This window comes from Fukomys damarensis, unplaced genomic scaffold (genome assembly GCF_012274545.1).
Source record: "Fukomys damarensis isolate Sample0158 unplaced genomic scaffold, DMR_v1.0_HiC HiC_scaffold_22, whole genome shotgun sequence".
Classification (NCBI taxonomy): Eukaryota; Metazoa; Chordata; class Mammalia; order Rodentia; family Bathyergidae; genus Fukomys; species Fukomys damarensis.
This window is the reverse complement of record NW_022900934.1, coordinates 17531997-17556628: the sequence shown is the minus strand read 5'-3', so window position 1 is coordinate 17556628 and position 24632 is coordinate 17531997. Positions and strand designations below refer to the sequence as shown.

At 44.6% G+C, this 24632-nt stretch overlaps 1 protein-coding gene and 1 long non-coding RNA gene across 9 annotated transcripts in view; one reads left to right on the top strand and one right to left on the bottom strand.

Annotated features, from left to right (window-relative positions):
- Ptprt (protein tyrosine phosphatase receptor type T) overlaps positions 1-24632 on the bottom strand; it is an 810280-nt gene that overhangs the window by 20708 nt on the left and 764940 nt on the right. For all 8 annotated transcript variants that reach the window (XM_033767165.1, XM_010631417.3, XM_033767166.1 and 5 more), the window contains 6 exons: positions 22372-22507; positions 20108-20257; positions 18076-18249; positions 14528-14659; positions 2749-2874; positions 1789-1952 (listed from right to left, as the gene is read on the bottom strand). In XM_033767165.1, the coding sequence (XP_033623056.1) occupies positions 1789-1952; positions 2749-2874; positions 14528-14659; positions 18076-18249; positions 20108-20257; positions 22372-22507 (882 nt within the window). The remainder of the gene's footprint in view (positions 1-1788; positions 1953-2748; positions 2875-14527; positions 14660-18075; positions 18250-20107; positions 20258-22371; positions 22508-24632) is intronic.
- Positions 20211-24632, top strand: part of LOC104867140 — a 5940-nt gene continuing 1518 nt past the window's right edge. Inside the window, exons 1-2 of the long non-coding RNA XR_781685.2 lie at positions 20211-20290; positions 23201-23309. This is a non-coding gene — a long non-coding RNA (uncharacterized LOC104867140). The remainder of the gene's footprint in view (positions 20291-23200; positions 23310-24632) is intronic.

Here is a 24632-nt window from a genome sequence, read left to right as displayed (position 1 = left end):
AAAAAGGTACTTCTGGAAAAAAAAAAAAAAAAAGAGCAGGCTAAAAATCACATGAGAGAGTAGTAGCATTCCTAGGAAAAACAGGGTCAATATTTTCTGAAGCAAGAACAGCAGAGCCCAAGAGGCTCTGTGGCCCTGTGCTACTCTTGGGACAATCTGACTACGTGGCAGGGAACTGGAGAGAGCAAGGGATAGCTGACTGGGTGTCAGCTACCAGGTTCTGGGAAATAGGCAGAGTCAGATTGGCCTGGCTGGTGTTTCCTAACCACCCCAACACACACAGGGCACACTACACAGCTCCTTTCTGGAAGGGCTTTTGTTACAGTAGTATCTCTTAAGCTCTGAAAGTGCATGGTATATTTAACCTTCTTTGAGCTCTCTGGCTTTTCCAGACTGTGTGTGCACTGCCTATTTGAAAAAAATTGAGCAATTAGATAGTTTTGAAAAGACAATGTTGAGATCAGTGAGATGTTAGTAATGCCTCTACTTGATCCAGAACTAATTTGAAAAAGAGAAGGCATTGATTCAACCAAATGTAAGAACACTTTTTAAAGAGGGGGGCCCTCTCAGTCATTTGTTCCCAAGTCATTTAAGTTCTAAGAAGCAAAGTGATTGATTGCAAATCACACATTCCACACAAAGCCGTTCAGGCTACAGATTTGCTACGGGTCTGAGATCCTTGTAGAATCCTTCTCTCTTTATACTCTAAAGGTGGAGTCCGACATTTGCCCTTTTAAGTAATTTCCTTTATAGCATTTGTATAACGTAGACACGACACTGTTGATCATTATATTGATAGACGTATCATTAATATTTTCTGTTTCATGCCAAAGCACTACAGGATCTAAAGATGATCTAATTCTACACTCAGTGGAAAAATGATAAAATGGAGGGTCACAAAATAAGTGATTTTCCTAATGCTGTGCTGCTTGTCAACCGTAGTCCTCTAAGGTTCTGACTCTCACCGAGCATAATGACATTGGGGTCCATTTGACTGTGCCGTGCCGTGCCAGTTCTAAGACAGAAGTAAAAGCTCCAGTTCATAACAGTAATGGAGGTAGAAACACTAATTGTGGCCTTGTCACAGCCCCTCAGAGTAGAGTCTTGCTTTCATGCTTTCTGTGTCCCCGTGTGCCCACTAAGCCCACAGCAGATGTCGCAGGAGGCCACCTCAGTGGGTGAGTCCTTTAGTTTACTCGGAGGCAGTGGCAGTCAGTGCATGGTACATTATCTTAAAGTCCAGTGACCACAGATCTCAGCTCCTGTCTCAACTCGCTGATCCTTTACCCTGTTTGTGCTTCAGTTACCGCACTACAAAATGATAATCTCTACTCGGCAGATGGAATGAGGTGATTCATTTAAAGTACTGGGCTTTCATTAAGCTATCTCACTGCCTTCTCTTGTCTTCTTTTTCAGGAAATAATAAAGGGGGTTCTGATTAGAGGGTCCCACCATGTTCTGAGCTTGCTTGTAACGAGCACAATACATGAAGCTTCTTTTGAAGGGTGGGGCACACCTGCTTTTGGAAGCACTTGGGGGAGTGGCCCGCTTCCTCCATGCTTTGCGTCAATAGGAGTATGTCATATAAAAATAGTTTAAGACAACTAGAGACTTCAGCCTATTCAAGGATTGTAATTCCTTTGAATATATTTGCCACTGGTGTCTATGGACATTGAGGTGTGGTATAGCCAAACATGCCTAGGACTGGCGCATGTGGCCGGGAGCATCCGTAACCGTGCTCTCCCACCCATCATCTCGTTGTTCTGGAGACATTTCCATAATACTCACAGGCAGTGGACCACAGTGCGTCCCTCCCTCCCATCGTACTGCTCCTGCCACTTCTCCAGCCTCCGGACCACTTTGAGCAGAGAGCGCTTGGAGGGGGGTGTGTCCCGGTAGGCAGGCCAGCCAATGTACTGGAGGTGCTGGACTATACGATATCCGTCCTGGGGCTGAGAACAGAGGGCTTGGTAAGGTTATTCTGACGGGGATGCAAGTCATCCAGGTACCATCAGGGTTGCTGCCTACTGCAAGGCAGACTAAATGGGCTCTGACTCATGTCATCATGGAAGTGCCAGAATATCCTCTTACCTACTATGCCTTTGTGTACACTGATTCTCTTCTTTCTACCTGGAAAACTCCTCAATCATCAAAACCAAATTCTAATATCCTTTGCTTTAGGGATACCATCCCTGATTCAAGTGAGCATGGTTTTTCTCTCTTCCTGAGGTTCATATTCAAACTGTATCTCACCTTCCCATTAGATTGTGAACTCTGAAAGTAGAGACTGAACCCCATTCACTTTGGAGATCAATAGTGGGCCACCATTTTATGGATTACCATTATGTTTCCTCTAACCCAACACTCCTCCATCCCAGTGAATATATATCCTCATTAAATCAGCTCTTTATTTTTCATCTTGATATGTGTGGGACCCAGCCCAAAGCTTATAGGATCAGCCAAAGGCTGTATCGGCTGGTGCCAAAATGGTGTGGCAGAGCTAATGTCTTGGGAAGTTTGGTCTACATGGCAGCAAGTGTATCAGGAAATAGGCAGATGGCAGGCTGGATGTCGCTCTTTGCACCTCTCTGTGTTGGTGTCATTGATGGGTCTGGAGCCGGAATCTGCAAAGGCTTCACTTCCCCAAGGAAGAGATTACCAAGAGAGTGTCACATAGACTTGGCTGCCTCCACAGGTTCCTCTCCCAGGAACTCCCATCTGCTTTGCAAAAGGAGGCCGCACACTTACCCGAGCCATGTTGCAGATGCGGAATATTCTGTGGATGATGTCCTCGTCGATGTCTGCGGAGACAAACTCCACCTGGATGGGCCCATAGCACCCAGACGTTTTCTCAGGCCAGTACTGCATGCAGAGCTGGTGCAAAATAAAAAAGGGAGCCAAGGACAAAGCGAGGGACATTTATCTCCAAGGCTTTCTTATTGTTGGCAGGGCACATTGGCCAGAAAGGCAGAACATCACATAGTAAGTCAGACCCAGCTCCCCTATGCGAGAGTAGATGCCCACTTTTTGGATGCTGAAACGCCAAGGCTCTGAACCCAGAAACTATTCTTAAACAGCTTCGTTTTGCTGATTTCAAACCATGTGTTAGCCTTGGTAGACCTCAGTTTCCTCATCTATAAAATGGAAAGAATAGAATAGTGTCTACTTCTAAATGCTGCCATCAGGATTAGATAGAATGCTCTAAGGGAAGGACAGACACAATTTGTTCTTTCCATCATGAAAGTCATGGCAAATGTTTTGCCATTCCAGGAAGACTTACACAGTGTTTGTTCATGATCAGCTCATGACTAATTTAAAAAATATAGGCTTTGGCCTCTAATAATCTTGAGCTCAAATTCAGGTTTTTTGGTTACTAGTTTTGTGTCTTAGACCTCAGCTTTCTTGCATGTAAATTGAGGATAATTCTGTTTCCCTTGCACCACAAGAAAAGTCACCTGGTATTGAGAGACCTTGCTGATGATCCTTCTAAATTTTTCTGAAATTGGGAATTAGAACCCCCCAGCTGAGAGCAATAGATGATGCTTATCCCTCATTTTAAGACAGAGGATATCACCTCAACCCCCAGGGGATACCTGTCATGTCCCAGATTTTTTGTGTTTGGTGGGGAGTTGAGACAGGGTCTTGCTATGCAGTCCAGGCTGGCCTTGAACTCATTATATCCCAGGTTGACCTTGTACTAATGGCGATCCTCCTGCCTCAGCCTCCTGAGTGCTGGGATTACAAGCATGCACCACCATGTCCAGCTTTTCCTAGACATTTTTGATCATCATACTTAGGGATTGTTGTGGACAACTAGTGAGTTAAGGCAAGGATATTGCTGAATATCCCACAGCGCATACCAGGGCTTCTCTCTCAGTGTTATCGGACCCCAAATACCAGCAGTATACAGACTGAGAAGATCATAGTCTAAGATAATAATTGTTCTTTAAGATTATAGGTGTCATTAGAAAGAGAGATGGATACTCATCCCCCTGTATCTGCTGAGCTGCTAGATGACTTTTCTTGGGGAAAAATACTGAGGTAACTGGCAGGGTGTATGGCTGCAAAAGGGCAAGGCATGCTCCCTCAGATTCCTGGTTCCCAAGGGGCACAAAAGCCTTGCCCAGATCTATAAGTCCCAGATGTAGGCCGCAGCAGAGAGCAAGCCTGGGGCTGCAAGCTTGCTGGGGCCACCCCGACACTGAAATGAGTCATGTGATAGAAAAGGAAATTGGGGCCTTGCCCAGGAGATGTAGCCAGGACTCATAAGGATGCACGAAGTCTACTGAGGACAGTTGGAGACAAAGGCTGGCATCAGCAGAGTCTGCCCTCACCCATGCTCAGCCTGCAGACAGGGAGCTAGACTGACACAGGTGACCCAGGGCTGTGTGGTGGCCTCCTCTGACGCAGGGTTTTCAAGGAAGGGAATGATTTGTTCCTTCCTTTGTGGATGGCAACAAACAACTCACTTTAGGATGTCATATACCAAAATGTCTATTATTTTCTCCTTCCCCCAGAACTAGAATTAGAGAGAAGAAAAGGGAGGAAGGGGATGTAAGAGAGGGAACTCATGTCTTCTGTCTAAGTGTGGAAACCCAAAATTTAGCTCAGGGATAACACCATGCACCTTATTAGCAGTAGTCAGAATGCTGTGGCCCAAAGACCACAGTAAGTATAATCTTATAAATACAATTTTATTGGAGGACAGCTACACTGATGTGTTTATGTATTGCCTCTGAGTGCTTCAGGCTATGACCACAGAGTTTAGTACTTTCAACGAGATCATGTGGCCTGAGAAACCTACAATGTCTCCTATTTGGCCCTTCACAGAAAAGGTTTGCCAACTCCTCTCCTGTAAGGCTATTCTGAAGATAAAGAAAATAATTAATGTAAATAAAGCCACCAACACAGTACCAGGTATGGAGTAAACACTTATCTGAGATTGCAATTAATTATACTACATTTATAATCTAATTATTATATAATCATTGCTATTATATCATTACCATTATATAGATGTTCTTTGAGTTGTGACAAGGTTACATCTCCATGAACCCATCATAGGTTGAAAATATCATAAGTAAGAAACACACTTACTACCCCTAACCCACTAAACATCATGACTTAGCAGGCCACTACAGTACTGCACACTGTAGCATTTTTATTGTCTCCATTCCTGACCCTGTGTCTGACTGGAAACTGCAGCTTGCAGCTGCTGCCCAGCATCAACAGACACAGGACAGTCCTTGATAGTGCTAGGCCAGGAGGAGATCTAAACTCAAACTTTGAAGTACAGTTTCTCCTAAATGCATACCACTTTCAAAGCATTGTAAAGAAAAAAAAATGCTGTAAGCTGGAGACCATCTGTAATTAATTTGAAGGAGTCTTCTTCTTATCACCCCTCATAAGTAGCAAACAATGTGCAAGATTCAGTCTCACAAGGCAACAGTGCCCTGGTTTCCCAGCATCTCCATCAAGGGTTAAAGGAGCATCTGAGAAAGGAGATGTGAGTGTGTGGGTGGGTGGGGAAAGCTGGCCACGGGGACTTCTACGGATGGACAATCTTTTGCTGCTGAGCTTTGCAGTAATGACAAATCCACAATTTGAACTTCATTTCTCTTTGCCATTGGCTCTTCTGCCTTGCAACCTTTGCAGTAATGAGGAACTGGTGCAGATAAATCTGTGGCTGGCCAGAGAAATTGGAATTAATCAGAACTGCCTATTTAAAAAAATAATTGCCTTTATCACCTGCATTGAATTTAGCCTGGCCAGAGTTTGGCTGTGATCCTAACATGAAGTGCATGGATCCAAGGCATCAGGGAAAGTCTATTACTCCCAACATTTTCAGTCTGGAGAGACTGTAGAATGATTTGTCTCTTTTAATAAGATTTCCAGACCGATTTCTCTATCTAATAGGTTCTACCATGCCTCAAACAAGCCTCCTATACTTTGGGACCCTTCTCTGCATTTGACATTCCAGGTCACTCTCCCATAATGCCTAGGGGGTTGGGGAAGGGTACAGGGTCCTTTTAATCCTAAATTGGAGTCATCCTTTCACTTGAGTTCCCTAATTTGTGAAATGATCATGGGTGACATTCAGCCCGGTGAAGTGTGGGCAGATGTGGGTTTGCGCTGCTGGGGATCATCAGGGTCTTCCTGCAGCCCAGGACTTTGTACCTAATCTAGTCATGAGAAACGGAAGGAAGAAGTAGGGGAAGCCAAGTGTTCTATTTCCAGTGACCCTTTGGGGCTTGGAAATGATTCTCATTAAAATGACTAGCAGCTTGAGATGTCTGTATGGACAAGCAGCATCCAGGACACTGTTCTGCACGCCCAAGGAGAGAGACTTGTAGGTTATTCTTGAGAAGGACTCAAAAACTAAAAGAGGATGGCTGGGAGTGTTGTAGAACAAGTGAAAGGTAGAGGATGACTCAATGTGTGATCCCTCTCCCAACTCTAACTATTCCATAAACTTAAAATATCATACACAATGCTCAGTGACCGTGGATGTCTTGTGGAAATCAGCAAGAAACTGCGCTTTGCTCCACTAATGACACAGGAATGAACAAGATTACACATATGAACAGAGGAGCTAGACCATGGGCAGGCAACCATCAGCAGTTTGCAGATCTCTTAGAGAGGGGAAACCTGTTTTCTTTTTCTTTTTCTTTTTTTGAAGACAGAGTCTCACTATGTAGTTGAGACTCACCTGGAACTCACTATGTAGCCCAGGCTGGTATTGAACTCACAGCAATCCTCATGCCTCAGACTCCCAAGTGCTGGGATTACAGGCATGCATCACCATGCCCAGCTGGAAGCCAGTTTTCTTGAGACCCTGAAAGTAGGGGTATGAGAAAGCCAGCTTGGTTCCTGAAGACTGTGAGGTTCTAGCTCACCTCAACATCACACTTATGCTGGATACAACCTTGGCATTTACTTCCTTAGGTGGAAAACAAAGTTGGCTATATCCAAGAATAGACTCAAATTCTTTAGCTCAGAGTTTAGACACACTGCTTTGTTCAGCCGCATCTCCTATTTCTTTCTCCTATCCTGCCTTTCCCTGTGGTCTGGGAGGGTGATGTTGTGTAAGTTGAGGGCCTCCTCACTGCGGGGGCACACAGGTGGCGATGGCTACTTGCAGGGAGAGCTGGTCCAGTGTTTGTGATGATTTAGAAGTGGCTACATTTCCTCCAGAAAAGCAGAAGAAGGCCTTTGCTATTTATTGTCAGAATGAGCTAAACCAAGCAAAAGTTGAGAAGCTGCCCTAACAGCTGCCAAGCATTATTCCATCGAGTGATCTCCACCACTGTTTGGGCCATGAAAAGATGTCCTTTGGGGGTGCAAGTTCACGGGTGAAAAATAAAAAATGCAGAGGGAACCTCCCTGTTAAACATCTTCCTCTTGCTGAGGGAATCAGAAAGCTTGTTAGATGCTGAAAGAAATGCACTCTGATGAATTGAATGAAAACTAGCAGATGGTACTACTTTTGGGAAAAAATAATTTTAAAGCATATTTCAGGATACCTTAGTTTTGTCTTTGTGAATTAAAAATACTTTGATAAAATGGAAAAGTTAAGCAATATCATAGCATCGGGTATGAAACACTATCTGGACCTCTGTGATCCCTAGAGGGGAAAATCAATCCAGGCTACCTAAAGGTGAAGTCAATTAGTATTTTAAAGAGAGAAATTTAAAAGAGCCACCAGAATTGGTTTTAAAATTCTGATCAGTGATTATAAAATGTCTTTAAACAGATTCTATAAAAATGTATAACTGCCTTTGACACTGTGGCCAGTTGAGAAAGACAGACTGTTGGGAAGAGGTGATAGGGAGTGAAGGACAGAGGACACAGGGATGGTGATGAAAGCCCATTTGCCTACATCTCCTCATGTTCTCAGCAGCTCCATAAATGCTGATGCAACCTCCATGTGGCGCGTGTAAATGTACCTGTCTCGCAGCTGGACCTGATCTTGTTTCCTGGAAGGAAAGGCTGGGGTCAGTACCTATAGAATGTGCAGGGTAGGAGGCAAAGCTTCGTTCAGGCTTTAGAAAGAGGTACTAGGGAGATAGCTAAACCTTGCAGCTGAATCAATCTTGCCACTTTTGGGAAGAGAGGTGGGGAAGAGCTGAGAAGGGAGGAGTGGGAGAGAATGTAGACCAGAAGGAACAGTGGGACAATGGGATGGGGGAGAAGGGTGCTGCTGCAGGCCAGGGAAGCAAGCAAGGTGGGGCTTAAGAATGAGGACATGTGAGGTTGAACCTTCTGTCACAGCATTGCAGGGATATGGACCCCACACTGTCCCCACTCAAGCCTTACTTGGAACTTGTAAGTGAACAGAGGAATGGGGTTCCCTTCAAATTCCTAGAAATCTTGGGCTAGCTGTTGGGTTTTACCACAGGATGAAGAGTAAGGAACAGAACCAATTTTGTTTAAATTTTCAGAGCTAGAGGAAACATAGCTGACATCTGGGTTCTATTAATCTAACAGAGGATAACACTAAAGCTAAGGAAGTTAAGAAACTGGCTCAGGGCAACATAGCTTATAAGTGCAATAACAGAACCTGAATTCAAGTCTCTTGACCCAAGGCTTTCTATTCTATTACCTCCAGTATTCCAGTGGGAGGAGAGAAAGACACAGTCCCTTTCAAAGTCAGAATGGCTGGGACAGTGTTGGGCATTCTGTGTATTTTGCTAGCATGTTATGCTATGTTTTCATGAGCCAAGAAAAAAATGGAGATATTGGTGCTTGGTATCTACCCTGCAGGCAGAATGACAGCAAAAGACATCTTTGAAATAGCCCCCTGCTTTTCTCCTGGGAGGGCAAAGAACTTCCTTCTCTACCTCCCCCAGTCCCTATTTCCATGGAAATACACCAGAGCCTTTTCCTTGTCCTTGGACTTGCCAGCTCTATCTTTGCACCTGAATTTGTTGTCGCCTGTGTTCTGTCTTTATACATAAGCCCTCAGAACTGGATGACTCAGTTATATATGCTATGAGATCTTGTTTTTACGTTTAAAGTAAGGAAACATTCTTGCATTCTCCACACACAGAGGTTCCACAACACCAGTGATTACCAGGGACCAGGGCCTGGACACCTCTTGTTCAATGATTGGAAACATCTTTATTAGCCTGGAAAGAAACTCTGGGCTGAGTCACTGATGGGCTGTGTGGCCTTGTTCAAGGTTCTCCCAGTTTGGGCCTCAGTTTCCTGATCTGCAAAGTGAAATAAGTGGTTTCCCAAGTGGGGTTGAAAAATAGGAAGTGAAGCTAATGAGCTGTCTCCAAAGTCTTTGAAAGACTTTGAAAGAGGATTGTGCTGCTGTCTTGAGTAAAAGACCTGAAGTCTTAGGCTTCAGTCTTGAATCAGCATCTCACTGCGTCAGCTCTGCACATGGCCTGCAGACTGAGAGTCACATCCATGGAGAAGAAGAGCAGTCTCTCATTATTAACTAGTAAATGCAGTTTGGGAAATAAAAACATTCAAAATACTGAATTAATGGAGGAAAAACATAAACTGTTGAAAGGTGCATGGAGGAAATTTGGATTATAAAGGCTCTAAGATTTAAGCAAGATAAAGGGTATTTCCTAGAATTTCATGAGTGAAATAATGAGATATTCAGGGAATACTCCAAGTATAACCAATGTAATAAATCAACAAAATATTCAAGGAAAACTGAAGCTCTAGCATTTATTAGGTGGAGGTGAAAAAGTTTGGGTCTTATTGACCTCCAACCCTGATGCCAGGCAGACGGGGTAGTGGTGGTGGTGCTATTTCCTGCTGGAATTCTCTGTATGAACGCACAGAGCTTGTGGGCAGAGTGATACACCTCTTAGATACCTTTCCTCCATCCTTCCTGCTTCAAGCTTGCTCCTCCCTTTAGAGAGTCTTGCTGAAATGACTTCAGCAGAGGATGGTTTCGTCCTGTTTCATGCTCACCAGAATGCTCTCTTCATGGGACAGGGAGTTTTTATGCCTCTTTTGTCCTCTGTCATGTGTAGGTCTATGCCTGGCACATGGTAGGTGTATATCAATGAAATGTATATCAATAGATGAAGGATTAAACGAGTCCCAGAAAGAAGGCCCTTGATCTTTAAAAGGCTTTCTGTGAGTTAGTAAGACTGCTTAAACTGGTAAAATGGACCTATACCTCTGGCTGGATTTCCATGTCCTGTTCCCTCTTGGTTCCTGATAGCTCTAACTTTGGACTCAGATAGAGACATCAATTTCTCCAGCTCAAACCACACCCTATTTCCAACATGCAGTGCTGACTCTGGATTTTACCATCATTTTAGATTCACATTCTACTCTTCTCTCATCCTTATTACTCTGGGTCTAAATTTTTCATTACTGTATTACTATATTCATTACTGTAAGCATAGTGCCTTTAAAACAGCTTACATGTATTATCTTGCGGTTCTGGAAGTCAGAATTATGAAATGAGTCTTAAGGGGTTATGACCAAGATGAGAGCAGAGTTGCTTTCCTTTCTGGAGTCTCTAGGAGAGAATCCATTTTTTAACTCTTTCAGCTTCTAGAGGTTGCTTGCATTCTTCAGCCATCACACTCCAGTTTCTACTCTGCTCTCACTTTACTATCCACTGACTCTAATTCACCTACCTTTCTCTTATAAAAAGCCTTTCACTGAGCCTAACTTGATAACCCAAAGACAGTCTACTTCTCAAGTGCCTTGATGTCACATCTGCAATGTCTTTTTTCCTATGTAAAACAACCTATTCATAAATGTGACTGTAAATCCTGATATACTAACTTCACTAGATTAAGAAATTAGCAAAGCATGCTCCTGGGAGTGTCTAGGTGGACCATGGAGGCCGGTCCTAAGGTCCTGTATAGATGGTCTCACCCATTCCTCTTAGGAAACATTCTGTCCTCTGCTTTCTGGATGTCATGAGGTGAGTAGCTTTTATCTGCCACACTCTTCCATTGTGAGGCTCTGCCTTGGAGCCAGCCAACCACAGGCTGAATCTCCCAAATCTGTGAGCCACATTAAACCTCGCATCCTTTAAATTGGGGTGTTAGGCGTTTTGTCCAAGTGATGGGAACGCTAACTGATACAACAGGTTTCAGTGATCAGGATGTAGATGTCTTTGGGGGAACCCTGATTCTGTCTACCACACAGCCTACCCCATGGCTGGCACAGATCTCCTGAATGCTATGATGTGACATGACTGTAGTAGGGCTTTTTTAATTTTTTCTTCTGGTGTTTCTTCCCACATGTACTCTGATCTATCCATAAAGCCTACAAAATGGAAGAGAGCTTCTAGATTGGATGTGTTTGAAATTTTCTTTCTGGTGGGCCTGAGGAAGCATAGTGTCTTTCGCTAAGGCTGTGGCTCTAGGACTTTGCCTCACTTATCTGACCACAGGGCTTCGGAGTTCTAAAGAGCTAGAAAAATCTCTTGGGGCTAAGGCAGAAATTTGAGGATCTTTGTCATGAGCCCTCATTGATCATAATTATCTTTGAATAGCAGCCACTGTGGACAATAGATTATTTGAAGCTGGGATGACTGACTGAATGAAGTAGTATATGATTCTGAACAGCGGCAGAGCAGCAAGCAGTGCATGAAAATAAAGCACTCTGAAAGCTCACATTTTCCCTTGTCCCTATTTTGCTGCAACCAACAGGTATCCTGCCCAACCTCCAACGTGAGTCTTTATGGTCCATAGTCAAATCACAGAATGTGGTCCTCTCAGAGCAATCTAGCAATGCACAAGTCCATTGCAGGCAGATGGTCCATGTGGCTGGGCTGGCCCACCCCATGGGCTGCCTTGGCAAGAGCATTCTGGTAGACAAATCCTGATGCTACTTCAAAGAACCGCCCCACCAGGTGCCAAGGGCGGCTTTTCCAATGCTTTTCTGATGTTCACGCTGTGTCATTGTTTATTTTCTCAAGGCGCCCAGCTGCTTCGGTGATGATATTTATATCAATAAGTGCTCTATTCATCTGCTGATTTCAAGGGATGCTTGCCAGCTGCATATGGCAGCCAACATCAAGGCGCTTCTGAACCTGATGTTTTGCATTTAGAGACTCAATTCTCAAAGGGTGCACCAACATCTGGTGCTGAAAGATCCCTCATTCACCCAGAACCTACCCTGAAAAGTGGTGCTACAGTCAATGACCTTGACTTTCTATGTTGCAAAGTAATATTCTTTGAAACTCCTGCTCTGGGTCTGAGCTCTGGTTTTGTAAAAAGGATACTTGGAAAAGAGAAGAGCAAATGGGCTTCCATAGGTCCTATTAATCCCTAGCACATGGAACTGAGTTTTCTGTGTTAATTTTTCAAGCAAAGAAATAGGTGGTGATGGGTTCTGATTCTGAAACTCTGCAGGAAATGCTCTAGAATGCTGCTTTATGGGAATTCATGATATTCAGTTATATGAGTCTCTCCTTCTGTTGTTCAGGTTCCAAACCATGGTGTTATCCTTGATCCCTCTTTGTCTTTCACATTCCATATTCAAGCCATCAGGCTATTTTGTCAGCCCTACTTTTGGGATATATGTGGAACCCATGCCTTTCCTGTCATGCTGGTTCAAGCCCTTGTCACCTGTCACCTGATAATCACAGTAGCTTCTTCCAGGTTCTGTGTCCACTATCATTACCTGCTCTTTCCTTCTCCTCAACAAAGATCTCTTCTCAACCTAGCCAGAGGGATGCTTTTGGAAGAGGTCAGATTATGGCACTCTCTGCTTAAAGTCTCTCAGTGGCTCCCTTTCCCCAAGTTTTTCCTATGAACATATTCCATGACCGGTCATGGTCTTTGATGGCACCATCTTCTGTTCGTCTCACCTTCACTCCACTCCTGTTCCAGTGGCCTTAGTGATGCTCATCAATGGTCCCAGGTGCCCAGACGTGTGCCTACTATACGGCTTGGGACAGGTTGTCCTCTGCCTGCACCACTCTCCTTGGAAGAACCACATGGTTTTTATATCCTCTAAGTCTGTGTTCCTTGGCCACCCTATAACTACATCCTGAGCTCCAACCTAGCCTTCTGACCTCCATTATGCTGCCCTCTTATTTATTTTTATCCATGTCCTTGGCTTTATCCGTACTCTCGTAACCACCTAACATACAAGTAAACACATTACAGGGCATTTGTTGCTTATTGTTTGTCTCCCCACTTTGGAATAGAAAATGCAATAGAACAGGAATTTTATTGTTTTGCTTTATCTGTGTCATTCACTGATGCATTCCAAGCACCTTAGAGCTTCCAGCAAATAGCTGTAGCAGATGCCCAACAAATGTGAGTCAATGAATGAAAGGAATCTCTCCTGGATGTCTCCCACAGGCACATACAGAGTTGGACACCTTTTATTCCCTCCTATTCTACTCCTCTCCCTGCCCCTACACCTTCCTGCCTTTCCATTTTTGGCCAAGTACTCCCTGGACACATGATCACTCAGATGAAATATCTGCCACCAACCCTGACTTTTCTTTCTTATTCACCTCCCACATGCAACTGCTCCCTAAATCTTATGGATGTCAACACTAAAATGTTTTCACATTGAATCCCAATTCTCCCACCTCCTGGCCACTTCCTCAGCTCAGATCTTCCTTCATTTTCAGCACTTTTGCCAGATTTTCCTCTAAAATCTCTGGTTCTCAAGTTTGCACTCCAGCAATTTCTTCTCCCGGGTCCTGGACTTGGTTTTCTAACAGGAGCTCTGGCTTTGTCCCTCCACACTTTAAGTTTCCCAGAATCTTTCCCTATTGGACATCCAGAACTTTGTAACTGTCCTACTAGAACTCCAGGATTCCATAGAGGAGCCCAGAGAGACTGACTCTCTATGGCCACCAGGAGAGGATGAAAGGCCAGTGTGGATAGAACCCAGTCCCCTGCCTCCTACTTCAAAATGAGTAGTTCTTGGTCATACCGCTTGATACACTGGATATGATGAGTGCTTTTATTTCTAGAAAAGATCTTGCAGCTTATAAAGCAAACGTCTGACACTCCAAAACACTGTCCCAAGACAGGTGTCCTGTGTCTGAGTGTGAAGATGTGTCGTAGATTTATAATGCTTGCAGCTGCCAAACACAGAGGGAGTAAGGTATAAGGCCAGGATTTAGTGGGGGGCTTTTAGGGGCAAAGCCTCCAAAGTTTGACATTCAGGTTCTGCCAGCATGGGCTGCATGGCAACCAGGATAGGTAGGTGTGGTCAAACAAACACCAAGTCTTCTCTGGCGAGGTGGCTTCCTGGCTTGACAAGTTCACTGTAATTTACAGTAAGATCCTCACCAGTGCCTGGGGCATTAAGCAACGTGAACAGCCCTGGGCCATTTAGACAAAGCTAAAGGCAGCATAAGTCACTGCTGAGGGTGTCTGGGCAAAGGATCAAGCAGGAGGTTTCTTGCCTCTGTAGACAGCATAATGGACTTGCCTGGTGCACGTGGCCAGACCAGGCCCCTTACAGGGCAATCACAGTGGTCATCATAGGACCTCCCTCCAAGTCTACAGCATGGTTCCCCTGCCCCACTTGGGCCCACGTAGGGCAGCCACTGGGCCTCTCCTACCTGGACAGTGTCCAACTCATTCAGCATCACCACGGAGGAGCAGTTATAATCGAACACCAGCCTCCAGAAATCCGCCACGGTGTTGGGTAGAGGGTGCTGCGTGACTACAAAGGCGGCAGGTTGCTTGTGGCTCTGACAAAGGAATGACATATGCTTTATAAAGTGCATATCTGTCATGATATTCTGATGATGATGAGGCCTGAATGGCTGCCAGAGGCCTGCCAAATAGATTTTATAAAGCGCCTGCCAGTTCTGTTATCTCTTGGTGCCCTGGTGGCAAAGGAGACCTTCTTATAATGAACACATTCTCCTCCAAACTAAGACATTTCATTAGGAAAGTGTTACTTGGATGGGGATTATCCAAGTAAATTATTTATGTCTCAGAGCTCAGCAAATAATCATCATTATAATATGAAATGAAAAATTCTGGATGCAGATTTGCTGCTCTGCTGACCAAGACACCTCTCGGGATATAAGGGATCTGCTGAGTCCCTATGCCTATGATGCTAGCGAGGAATCAGAGGTGACCTCCAAATGGAATTATATTGCAAAGCTAGATTCTGTCTCCAGGCTGGTTGAGCTGGTCTGGCAGGAGGTTAGCACTGTATCCTGCAGCTACTCGGGCAGGAGAAGTACCAAGGTATTAGAGCCTTGTAAATTATGAGTTATCCATCCACCCACTCATTTGTCCATTCATCCACACATTTTCATTCTTCATTTATTCATTCAAACATGATTTGTAGAGTGCCTTTAGAGGGAGGTGGGGGGTTAACACTGGTAGGCTCCAAAACTCAGATTCTTTATCTGGAAAATGGAAATCATAAATCCAAAGGAATGGTTGTCCTACAATTGAGTGAGGTTTGCACGTGAAATCACAGCAAGCAAGAGCCTGAAGGTAAGCCCACTGGCCAGGTGCAAACCCCTGTGACTTAGGTTTTATCCAGGGAAACAGCACTGCATCTGATACATACTAGACAGTGTAATCCAGTGGAAAAATAAGTTAATTCAGCCCCATATTTCAGACAGGGGAAAAGAAACCCAGAAAAAATGAGCTGCATGAGTCTTGAAACTTCAACGGGACCCTAGTTGTCACAGCACCCTGTGAGAAGGTGTCTGAGAGGATTGGAGAGCATCTCCATCTCATCAGTGGTTTGTGAAACCTGAGAAATAGCCTGTGTTTTCAACAAGTTTGCTTGGAAGATAGTTCCCGTGGGCATCTCGGCTGTTTTCAGAGGGGTCACAAGTCAGAAGGAGATAGAGGAGGAAGAGGAAGATCAGGAAAATCCCTTACAAACACAGTTACAGTGCATGTCAAGGAGACCTGCTTTTTAAGGACCTTCTCCTGGCTCATGGAATTGTCAGAGGATGCGGGGAGGGCAGACCATTTCATTGTTCAAAAGCCAAACTCTCTAGCCATAGATAACATGGGTTTTAATCAATTTCCAGATGTGGAAAAAAATCTAGGCTTTGGACACAGCAGCTATGAGGCTCAGATTCCTGGGCTCCACCTTTTCTGAAATGGTTGACCTCCAGGAAGCGAAATATGCTGAAATACACTGACCCTCAGTATGTCTTTGGAAAATGGGGATAACAATACCCAAGTGCAGGATGAGACAATACAAGTCCAGGAAACAACATGGTGCCCAACATTCAGGGAATGTAAGTTTTCTTTGCTTTTTTCCCTGTCTCTGTGATAAATGCTCTATTAGACCAGCATGCCTGACAAAGCCTTATCTGAAAATATGTTCAAGATCTGTGCTCCTGCTGGGTTTCAGGGATCAGCCAGCAATCCATTTCATGGATAACATCATCCTTTACCAGGGGAAACATTAAAAATTAACCCAGAGGACTTCTTTTTTTTTTTTTTTTTTTTTGTTAGAGGCAAAGCTGCTATGGTTACCAGATAATACACTGACTGAGCTGGAATACAGATAAGGACTTTTTTTTTAATATAAGAAAGGCAAAGGCCCCAGTGACTGCTCACAGGAGAAATGCCCTGTGGACAAAGAGAATACAATCAGAACCAGAGCTTGGCAGAAGGCATTTGACTCCAGGTAGCATCTAACCTACTAAGTAGAGGCCAGGGGCTTGTTTGATCCTTGCTTAGATGATGAAGGAAGGGAGTAGGTTCAGACTACCGGGGGAAAGCTGAGAGAAACTTGGGTGCACCTCTACACATCATCTGTCAGCTCACACATGTGTGCACATGCATGTTCACATATACATACATGAACATGTTGACATTGGAAGGTCCTAACCTAAAAGCAGAGGTTTTCTTTCTGTACCCAGCTCTCTGACATGATCAAGACAATACTCCTTGCCTCTGAACACACAGCCAGGGTTTGTGGTGGACGTGAGAACCTATGGGCAAAACCCAGGGAGGCCTCTTGAGAGGTGAGCTAGGCCTTGACCTCCCATCATTTCCTTTCTTTCAGCACCTAGGACCCTTGGAGAGAAAGCTAAGGAGATCAGAGGTCCCAGAAGTAGTTGGCATGAGCCCAACTGAGAGTATCCTATGTTCCTGTGAGAGGGCCACAAGAGCTAGATAGGTATCACCTCAGAGTGAGGAGGCTCAGAAAGGAGACCTGGAACAGCTCATTCCTAATCAGGCAATGTTGTTCTTGGTCCTGAGGCAAGATTTCTGCATCGTACAGGATCAAGTAAGCTATGGGAATGTGCAAGAAATGAACTGTAGAGTGGCAACCAGGAGCCCTAGGTTTGCTACTAATTCTCTGGATGACCTCAACTCTTTTTCAACCTAGCCTCAGTTTCTTCTGTTGAAAAGTACATGGATGAGACTCAATGGTTCCTGTTTCTGTCCTGCTACAAATATCTCTACACTGTAGTGGTGGAATGATGATAACCAGACGTAGCCGGGAGACCCAAGAATGAAGAATATGAGGCAGGAGCTTTGGCCCACTAGGGCAAGACAGGACCCAAATCTCAAGCTACAGCAGAGGAGAGGGCCCTTCTTGGACTTGACGTCAAGGAAGTAGAAGATGAAAGCCCTGACAGGTTTGTTAGGAACATGGCCTGTTTTCTTCTTTTATTGCTTCCCTTCACTCATCTAATAGCCACTTACTGAACACCTACTATGTAGCCATCCTTACCCTCTCCTCTGCACAGGAGTTATCTGGGAAGATGAGTGGGAGGTGTCAGTAGACAGAATCTATGTCTGTACCTTCTTGTGTTACCTGGGTTCAGGCAAGGCCTGGAACAAGCAATGCTGCCTAAACTGAATTAGCCCTGTAGGAGGTGGGAGGGGGCACATGGTAGGACTTTAGCTTTGTTGTGATGTCACTGGAATCACTTTAAGCTTTTTATCTATTCTTTCCAGGTTCTTTGAGTCAAAGGGCCGAGAGAGCCCAGCTTGGGTCTGGGTTTGGGCCCGAGGCCTCAGGATGAGCAAATGTACTCAAGTCCAGCAGGTCAGAGGCAAAGAGAGGCTGGCTGGTGGAGTCAGGTCCCTGGGTGCAGCCACCTCCAGCTCAGGAAGAAGCTTTTCCCTGAAATGCCAGCCAGCAGCTTTCTGCCAGGTCTCTGCTTACATCCATCAGTGCTGCGTTGATATAGTTGCTGGATTCTCCATCCACAGAGATGAGGAAAGGCAGACAGCGGTCCAGAGGCAGGACATCCATGCTCCGATTCTTATCATGGTTGCGGGGCAGGAGCCCGATGCTGCAGTCCTCGGGCCGGACCCGGGGTGTCACAATGTTGAGTGTCTGTGGGGCACAAGGCAGGCAGATAGATACTGCTTAGATAGTTGTCCCTGACCTGAGGAAAGGAGACAGTGATGTTCCATTTTAGCCTAGCTCATTTATCTCCGCCCATGAAGCTTGGCCCTACTGTTCCTTTCCTAGCACCCATGCCTCCTCTGTGCTGGTGTGTTCTACCATATCCTGCTCACTGCTATGGGACTTGTGGACTCAGAGCCTTTGCCAAGGGCTGCATGACACTTTTAAGATGCCAAGGGTGTAGAGGCAGCATGCCCACACACAGGCTCAGACGTGGAGCCTCAACCCCTGCCAGCCAGTTGCACTATGTTGTCGAACGGAACAAATGCTGCATTGAAGGACAGGCCAGCCAGAAGAGCATATGGTGGGGATAGGAGCAGCAAATCCCTAATGAGACCTAAAAATCACTTGAAGTGTCATAAAATGAGGAAAATGATTCACCAGCACTTTTCTCAGAAAGAAACCTGTATGAGGATGAAAAGATGCTCAGGGAGTTTGGGAGATCTCCAAGGGAAGTGCTGTAATAGATCTGCAAAAACAGCAGGGGTTATGCTTCGAAGAATGAGTCTTGCAATTTAGAACCAGAGCTGCCCTGGACAATAGGAACTCGATTCTGTTTCCAATGTCCAGAGTTTTTGGTCTTCCCGCCTTCAGTCATTTGTTATACTGACTCTGCTCTACATCAGTAAAAGACTGTTTGAAGGAGCACTAAAATATGGACCTGCCTGGGGTATCTGCCCATGTAACTATGAGACTAGCATCTTCTCACTGACTCGACGCAAGTCCTGGAGCTGTATGTTCGTGCATAACAAAGACATTTGCTTCCTCCTGCCTGGTTCTCAGCTCCTGTTGCTCAGGCATGACCCTGGTACTGGCCTTGGGGCAGATGTCTGAACTCTAGCTTTGCTGTATTCAGTGAATCATGTCCAGGCCTCTTAGAATGAAGTTGCCACAAGTCTAACCACATGGGCTCCAAGGTACAGATCTGTTATGCCTGAGCTGTGCTCTAAGATGGTGCTTCTGAAAATTTGATAATCATCCAGAGATCCTATTAAATTGCAAGTTCTTAATCAGATCTCGGTAGGGCCCAAGATTCTGCATTTCTCGAGTAAAGTTTATGGCGTTCGTCTTTAGAACTTGCTACCTTTGAAGTACTGAAGATCAACTAAAAAAAAAACCTGAGACGCTTCAGGGATAAAGCAGCATGAAATTCCTATCTACGTGCATATCTTGTCTCCATCTACAACCTGGACTAGGACTATGTAAGACCTAAGTTTAAAAACATAATTATAGTTAAAAGCAAAACTCAGGCATCACTGAGTTATTAATTAGTCATTGTTCATGGCTGTGCATTTGGTGTTTTGGAATGCATTCTGTAGCTGCCTGGCACTGCAACTTGAAAGCCTACAGACATCTCAGTTCTCACAAAGGAAGCCCCACAAACGTGCACAGCACCATTGAAGTTGGTTCAGTCAGTGCTATAAGCTGAATGTGTACCCCAAAAGGCATTTGTTGCCAAAGTGATGGTTTTCGACAGTGAGTTCTGTGGGAGATAATTAGGTCAGGAGAGTGGAACCTTTATTTATGGTGTTAGTGCTCTCTAAAAAAGAGACCCAAGAGCTTCCTCCTTCTGCTTTCTGCCATGTGAAGCTACAACAAGAAGGTGGTCACCTGCAAACCTGGACAGTATCTGAGCCCTCTGCAGACACCAAATTTGCTGGCAGTTTGATGTTCCACTCCCCAGAAATATGATAAATCGATATCTATTATTTAAACCACAAAGCCTATGGAAATTTGTTACGATAGCTCGAAAGGACTAAGACAGTCTTCCAGGATTTGTCCATACCTGAAACTCATCTTTGATCTGGCTGGAGTTCGTCTGGGGGTCCAGCCTACTGATGTTGTAGTAGAGAGAGCGGAACTCACACACGGGGATGGCCGTGTTGCCACAGAGGCACGCTTCCAGGATGGCGTCATGCACAAACACGTACTGTTCCTGCACAGCCAAGCGGAGGGAACAGGGAACTAGGTAAGTACAGTGGCCACGAAGACTGGGCATGGTTTATATTGCTGAATCCTTACTTTCTGTCCTGTAAACAAAGGACCAAGTCCTCCTACTTCTTAGTGACTGCCTGGCCATGGTGTGATTTGTTCCTTATGCAAGACTGAACAACAGAATCATGATAAAAATGAGAAATTGTGGACATATCATGGCAGGTACTCTTGATGTCTTGCCCACATCTCAGTTTTACCTTTACCTACCAAAGGTTACTTGCTGCTAATATCCTGTGATTATTCTTTACAGAAGACTTTCTCCAGCTCCAGAAGCACATTTGGGCTGTATGCAGCCCAAAGCCACAACGCCAAAAGAAGTAATGCCCCAGTAAGGAGTCCTCAAGCAAAGGCAAAGGGAGAGTTGAGGATAAAACCTAAGTTCCCTCCACACTTTTATAAAAAAATAATTTTATTGGTACATTTTAAGTATATAATATAATGACATTCATCATTGGAAATTTGTACCTTTACATAATCTATCTTGGCTCTTATTTTTTCCCCCATTTCCTTGCCCTCCCTTCAACCCCCCACCTTTCCCCCATGCTTTGATGGGACACATTAGAGATTCTGGTTCTACACTATCAGAGTTCCCCAGCAGGACCAGCCTCCAGGTGTCTACTGTGTTTAATAGCCTGATAAAGTACCCTTTGTTTCTTTCCTTTCCTCCTCTGTCTCACTTCCCCCATTTACCAACTAGCTGTCTTGGGATTTCCTGCTTGCCTTCAAGTCTTTGTCTCAGGGTCTGCTTTTAAAATCTGTGCCAAATTCATTCCCACCCCAGTTCTTTGTACTTGCTATTATCTTCTGAAAAACTTTACTCCCTTTTCTCTATAACTTCAATGTTTCATTCCTTTTGGAAAGTCTTTCCTAAATCCACCAGGTAGAATTTGCTGTTGGGATTTTAGGCTCATGATATGTGTTTGTTGAGTGACTTTTGTCCTAAAAAACATGGTCTATTTCTCTATATAAAGTACCTATCCAGATGCTTTAGGCATGGACCTGGGAACCAGTAAAGCAGTTGTCTGGGCTGTAGTGAACGCCAGACCTGCAGCAAGGTCCTTTGTGTGTGAGCCTATCCATGAGGGTCTTCCTGTGGAGCCAGGAAGTAATGCTGTGTCCAAGGCTGTGGGTAGCTCCACTTTGCAAGGTAGACAATGTATGCAGCTCCCATGTGTCTGCCTGGGCATAAATGATATTCACTAGAGCCAGAAGATGGGCTGATTAAAAGGATGATGAACCAAGGAACAGAGGAATGGGACAGTCAGAAAAAGTTGCTTAGTGAGGGGAGTGGTTCAGAACAAAGAACATAGGCTTTGGCAGCACCTGGACCCAGGTTCTACCAGTTGGCAGTGAGGTCTTGGGAACACAGTTTGTCAATTTCCCCTTTGTTGATAAAATGGGGATTCTAGTAGGGCTGGCATCATAGTTTGTTGTGGAGTAGAAACAGCACAGTATCTTGAGTACAACAAATGGGCATTCCCTTGCACACAGCAGATGTGCAACAACAAAGACAATGCCCCTCTATTTCCTGCCTTGAGCTCTAAGTGGACAGGCAGTTTCCTAGAGGACTTACTCTTCTTTGATGGCAGGAGCTATGTATATCTCTCTTGGAATTCTCAGCTCTGGGATCAAGTCCTCAAGAACTTTGCTGATTAAGCCATTTCTTTCAGGGACTGAATTGATACTTGGAACATAGAAGGCATTCAATAAATGGCAGTCTGTCCTTTCCCTCTCCCTCACCCAAAGCTGGAATACTATTCATAGAATCCCTAACAGCTGCCATTCAGTTTTGACTTGGACTGCCCTTGGCAATGGGAAACTCACCACCATTCATCATGGGTGGAAATCCCCGTACTACATACAGATCCTTAAGATTAACTGGGGTGTTCCAACCTTCACAGGGGTCTCACCATTGCAAGCCACATGGTCACTCTCCTCTCCCACACACAAGCCCTTCTCTATAGGATGCCATCACCTGTAGGTCTCTCTGTCCTACAGTGCTTCTCCTTGGTCAGGGCTGCAGGTGCCTGGCTGGCTTAGTCTCCCTTGACTCACCTCTGTCTGCACCAAGTTGACTCTCTGTGCCCGCAGCTCACGCACACAGTTGAAGATGTCCACCACTCCTTCGTTCTCAGCCATGTCAAGCATGGTATCAATGGCGATGAAGCAGCCAGTCCTCCCAGCTCCAGCACTGGAAGAAACAGGATAATCTGTGTTAGGGACCTTGGGATGGGACCAGCCCTACCACTTGGCTCTGTCCCCAAGGGTCATGCTGAGAGGCAATAAATATGCTGCTGATGTCAGACAGAACCCCTGGAATCTCAGCACTCTGGGAGAGGCTGAGCAAGTGACTAAACTTAAAGCCTCAGCTCCCTCCTTGGTAAAAATGAAAGAGTAATGCTTGCCTTTGGGTGCTATCTTATCAGGACTGACTGATTTTGCTGTACTCATTTAGCAAACACCTATTTAGGGCTGCCTGATTGCCAGACTGTTCTCAGCACTTTGCAAATGTTATCTATAAACCTTCCCTTGAGCTTAGCAGCAAGTTTTGCACTCCATTTCACAAGTGAGAAAATTGAGGCACACCGGGGCTTACCTTGCCTGAGGTCACACAGCTGGCAAGTGGTTGAGCAGGGAATTTCACTCTGGTAGTCTGACTCCAGAATACCTGCTTATTTATGTACTTCCTTTAAAAATAAGACTTACGATATATATGAGGGCTTACACAGAATGCAGGCATGCAGTTTCCTCAATTAATGGATAAAGCTAACTGACCTGTGTAGAGTGAAATATTTAACACAGTGCCTGGCATGCTGGAGTTGCCTAACATACATATCTTTTCTATTTCCTTCTCTTTTTATTCCTTTCTCTTTTTTCCTTTTAGCAAATGCACTGATGGGTGGAAACAATGGAAGAAGAGCAGAGAGATAACTGAGAGGAAATGAGTGAAAGAGTCACAACAGGAGACCTCTGAGCTATCCCAAAGGCAGAAGGTGAGTCTGAAGTCTCCTGTCCAAGGCCCTGCCTGTGGCTTTCCTAGGACCATGAACCAATAGAATTATTCCACTGGAGAAACTAATAACCCTTGACCTTTGTCAGGCATCAATTTTCTGATACACATTCAATTTCCAACCTTTGATGGCTTTGTTAGGAGAATCTCAGACCAAGAACAAAGTGACAAAAGAACTCCCTCCATGAAACTCCATGGTGCATGGCCAACCCTTCCCAGATTAGTGCTAGGTTCTAACATGATGATGTTGAACCAGAGACACACATTTCCTTCAAATGCAGTTTAGGAAGGAAGTCCAGGCAGACTGTCAAAGAGGCCTGTAATGGTTGTGTTTCACAACTTGCTCCCCTATGGAAATACATGTCTTTGTCTAACACTGTGAAAAATCAAAGGAAATGCAAAGAGGAAGAGAGATGGAGTGAGACGGCAAAGCAATATTGGCTGATAAATCCAAGAAGCACAGGCCAGTGGGGACAATGACCCTCGCTGATCTGGTATTAAAATGGTAGGAATAGTCTTCATTCATGACAAGACTTCACAGCTTGTGGTGATTGAAACCTGACTTCTATCTGCCTCAAAATGCTTCCCCTCTACTACAATTTAGATCTCTCAAAAGGACTCAACATTCTGGGCTTTGGTGTTCCAGAGGTGGTACAAGGAGCAACTCAATTCATCTCCTCTTCTAAGTCTTATTCTCAACATATTTTTAGAGGAGAGAACCAGCTGGACTTTATTTTGAATCTTGGATCCACCATCAGTGAATGAGTTGCCTAATGCCTGTGAGCCTGCTTTCTCAGTATGAAATGCCCCTTCTGGCAAAGGCTTTGTGAAGGTTGTACTCTGCTTTGATGCTCTGATGCTCTAAAGAAACACATGATCTTTGGAAGTGACCCCTGGGATCACATCCTGGCTCTGTTACTTGCCAGCTGGGTGGCCTTTAGTAAATGACTTAATCTCTCTGGATTTCATTATTCTCATTTGTAAAATGACGCTGATAATAATAAAACAATAGTTCTACCTCATAGCATTCATAGTGCAATATATGCAAATTGCATGAAATTTTGTTTAAAAAGCATAATGCATGAAAACTGCTTACCCCTTTGCCTACTTGCATAGGGATTTTTCAATAAATATTTGCTACTTACAGTCAGCATGTTTATTGAGCATCTATACAGTGCACTGGATTCTGGGGTTAAGAGTGGGGGTATAAGATGAGTAAGGCATGGTTCCTATCCTTATGGACTGACAGTCTGGGGAAGGGAGGTATTACTAAGAGAAGAGTGATTTTTTTTTTTTTTTTTTTTGT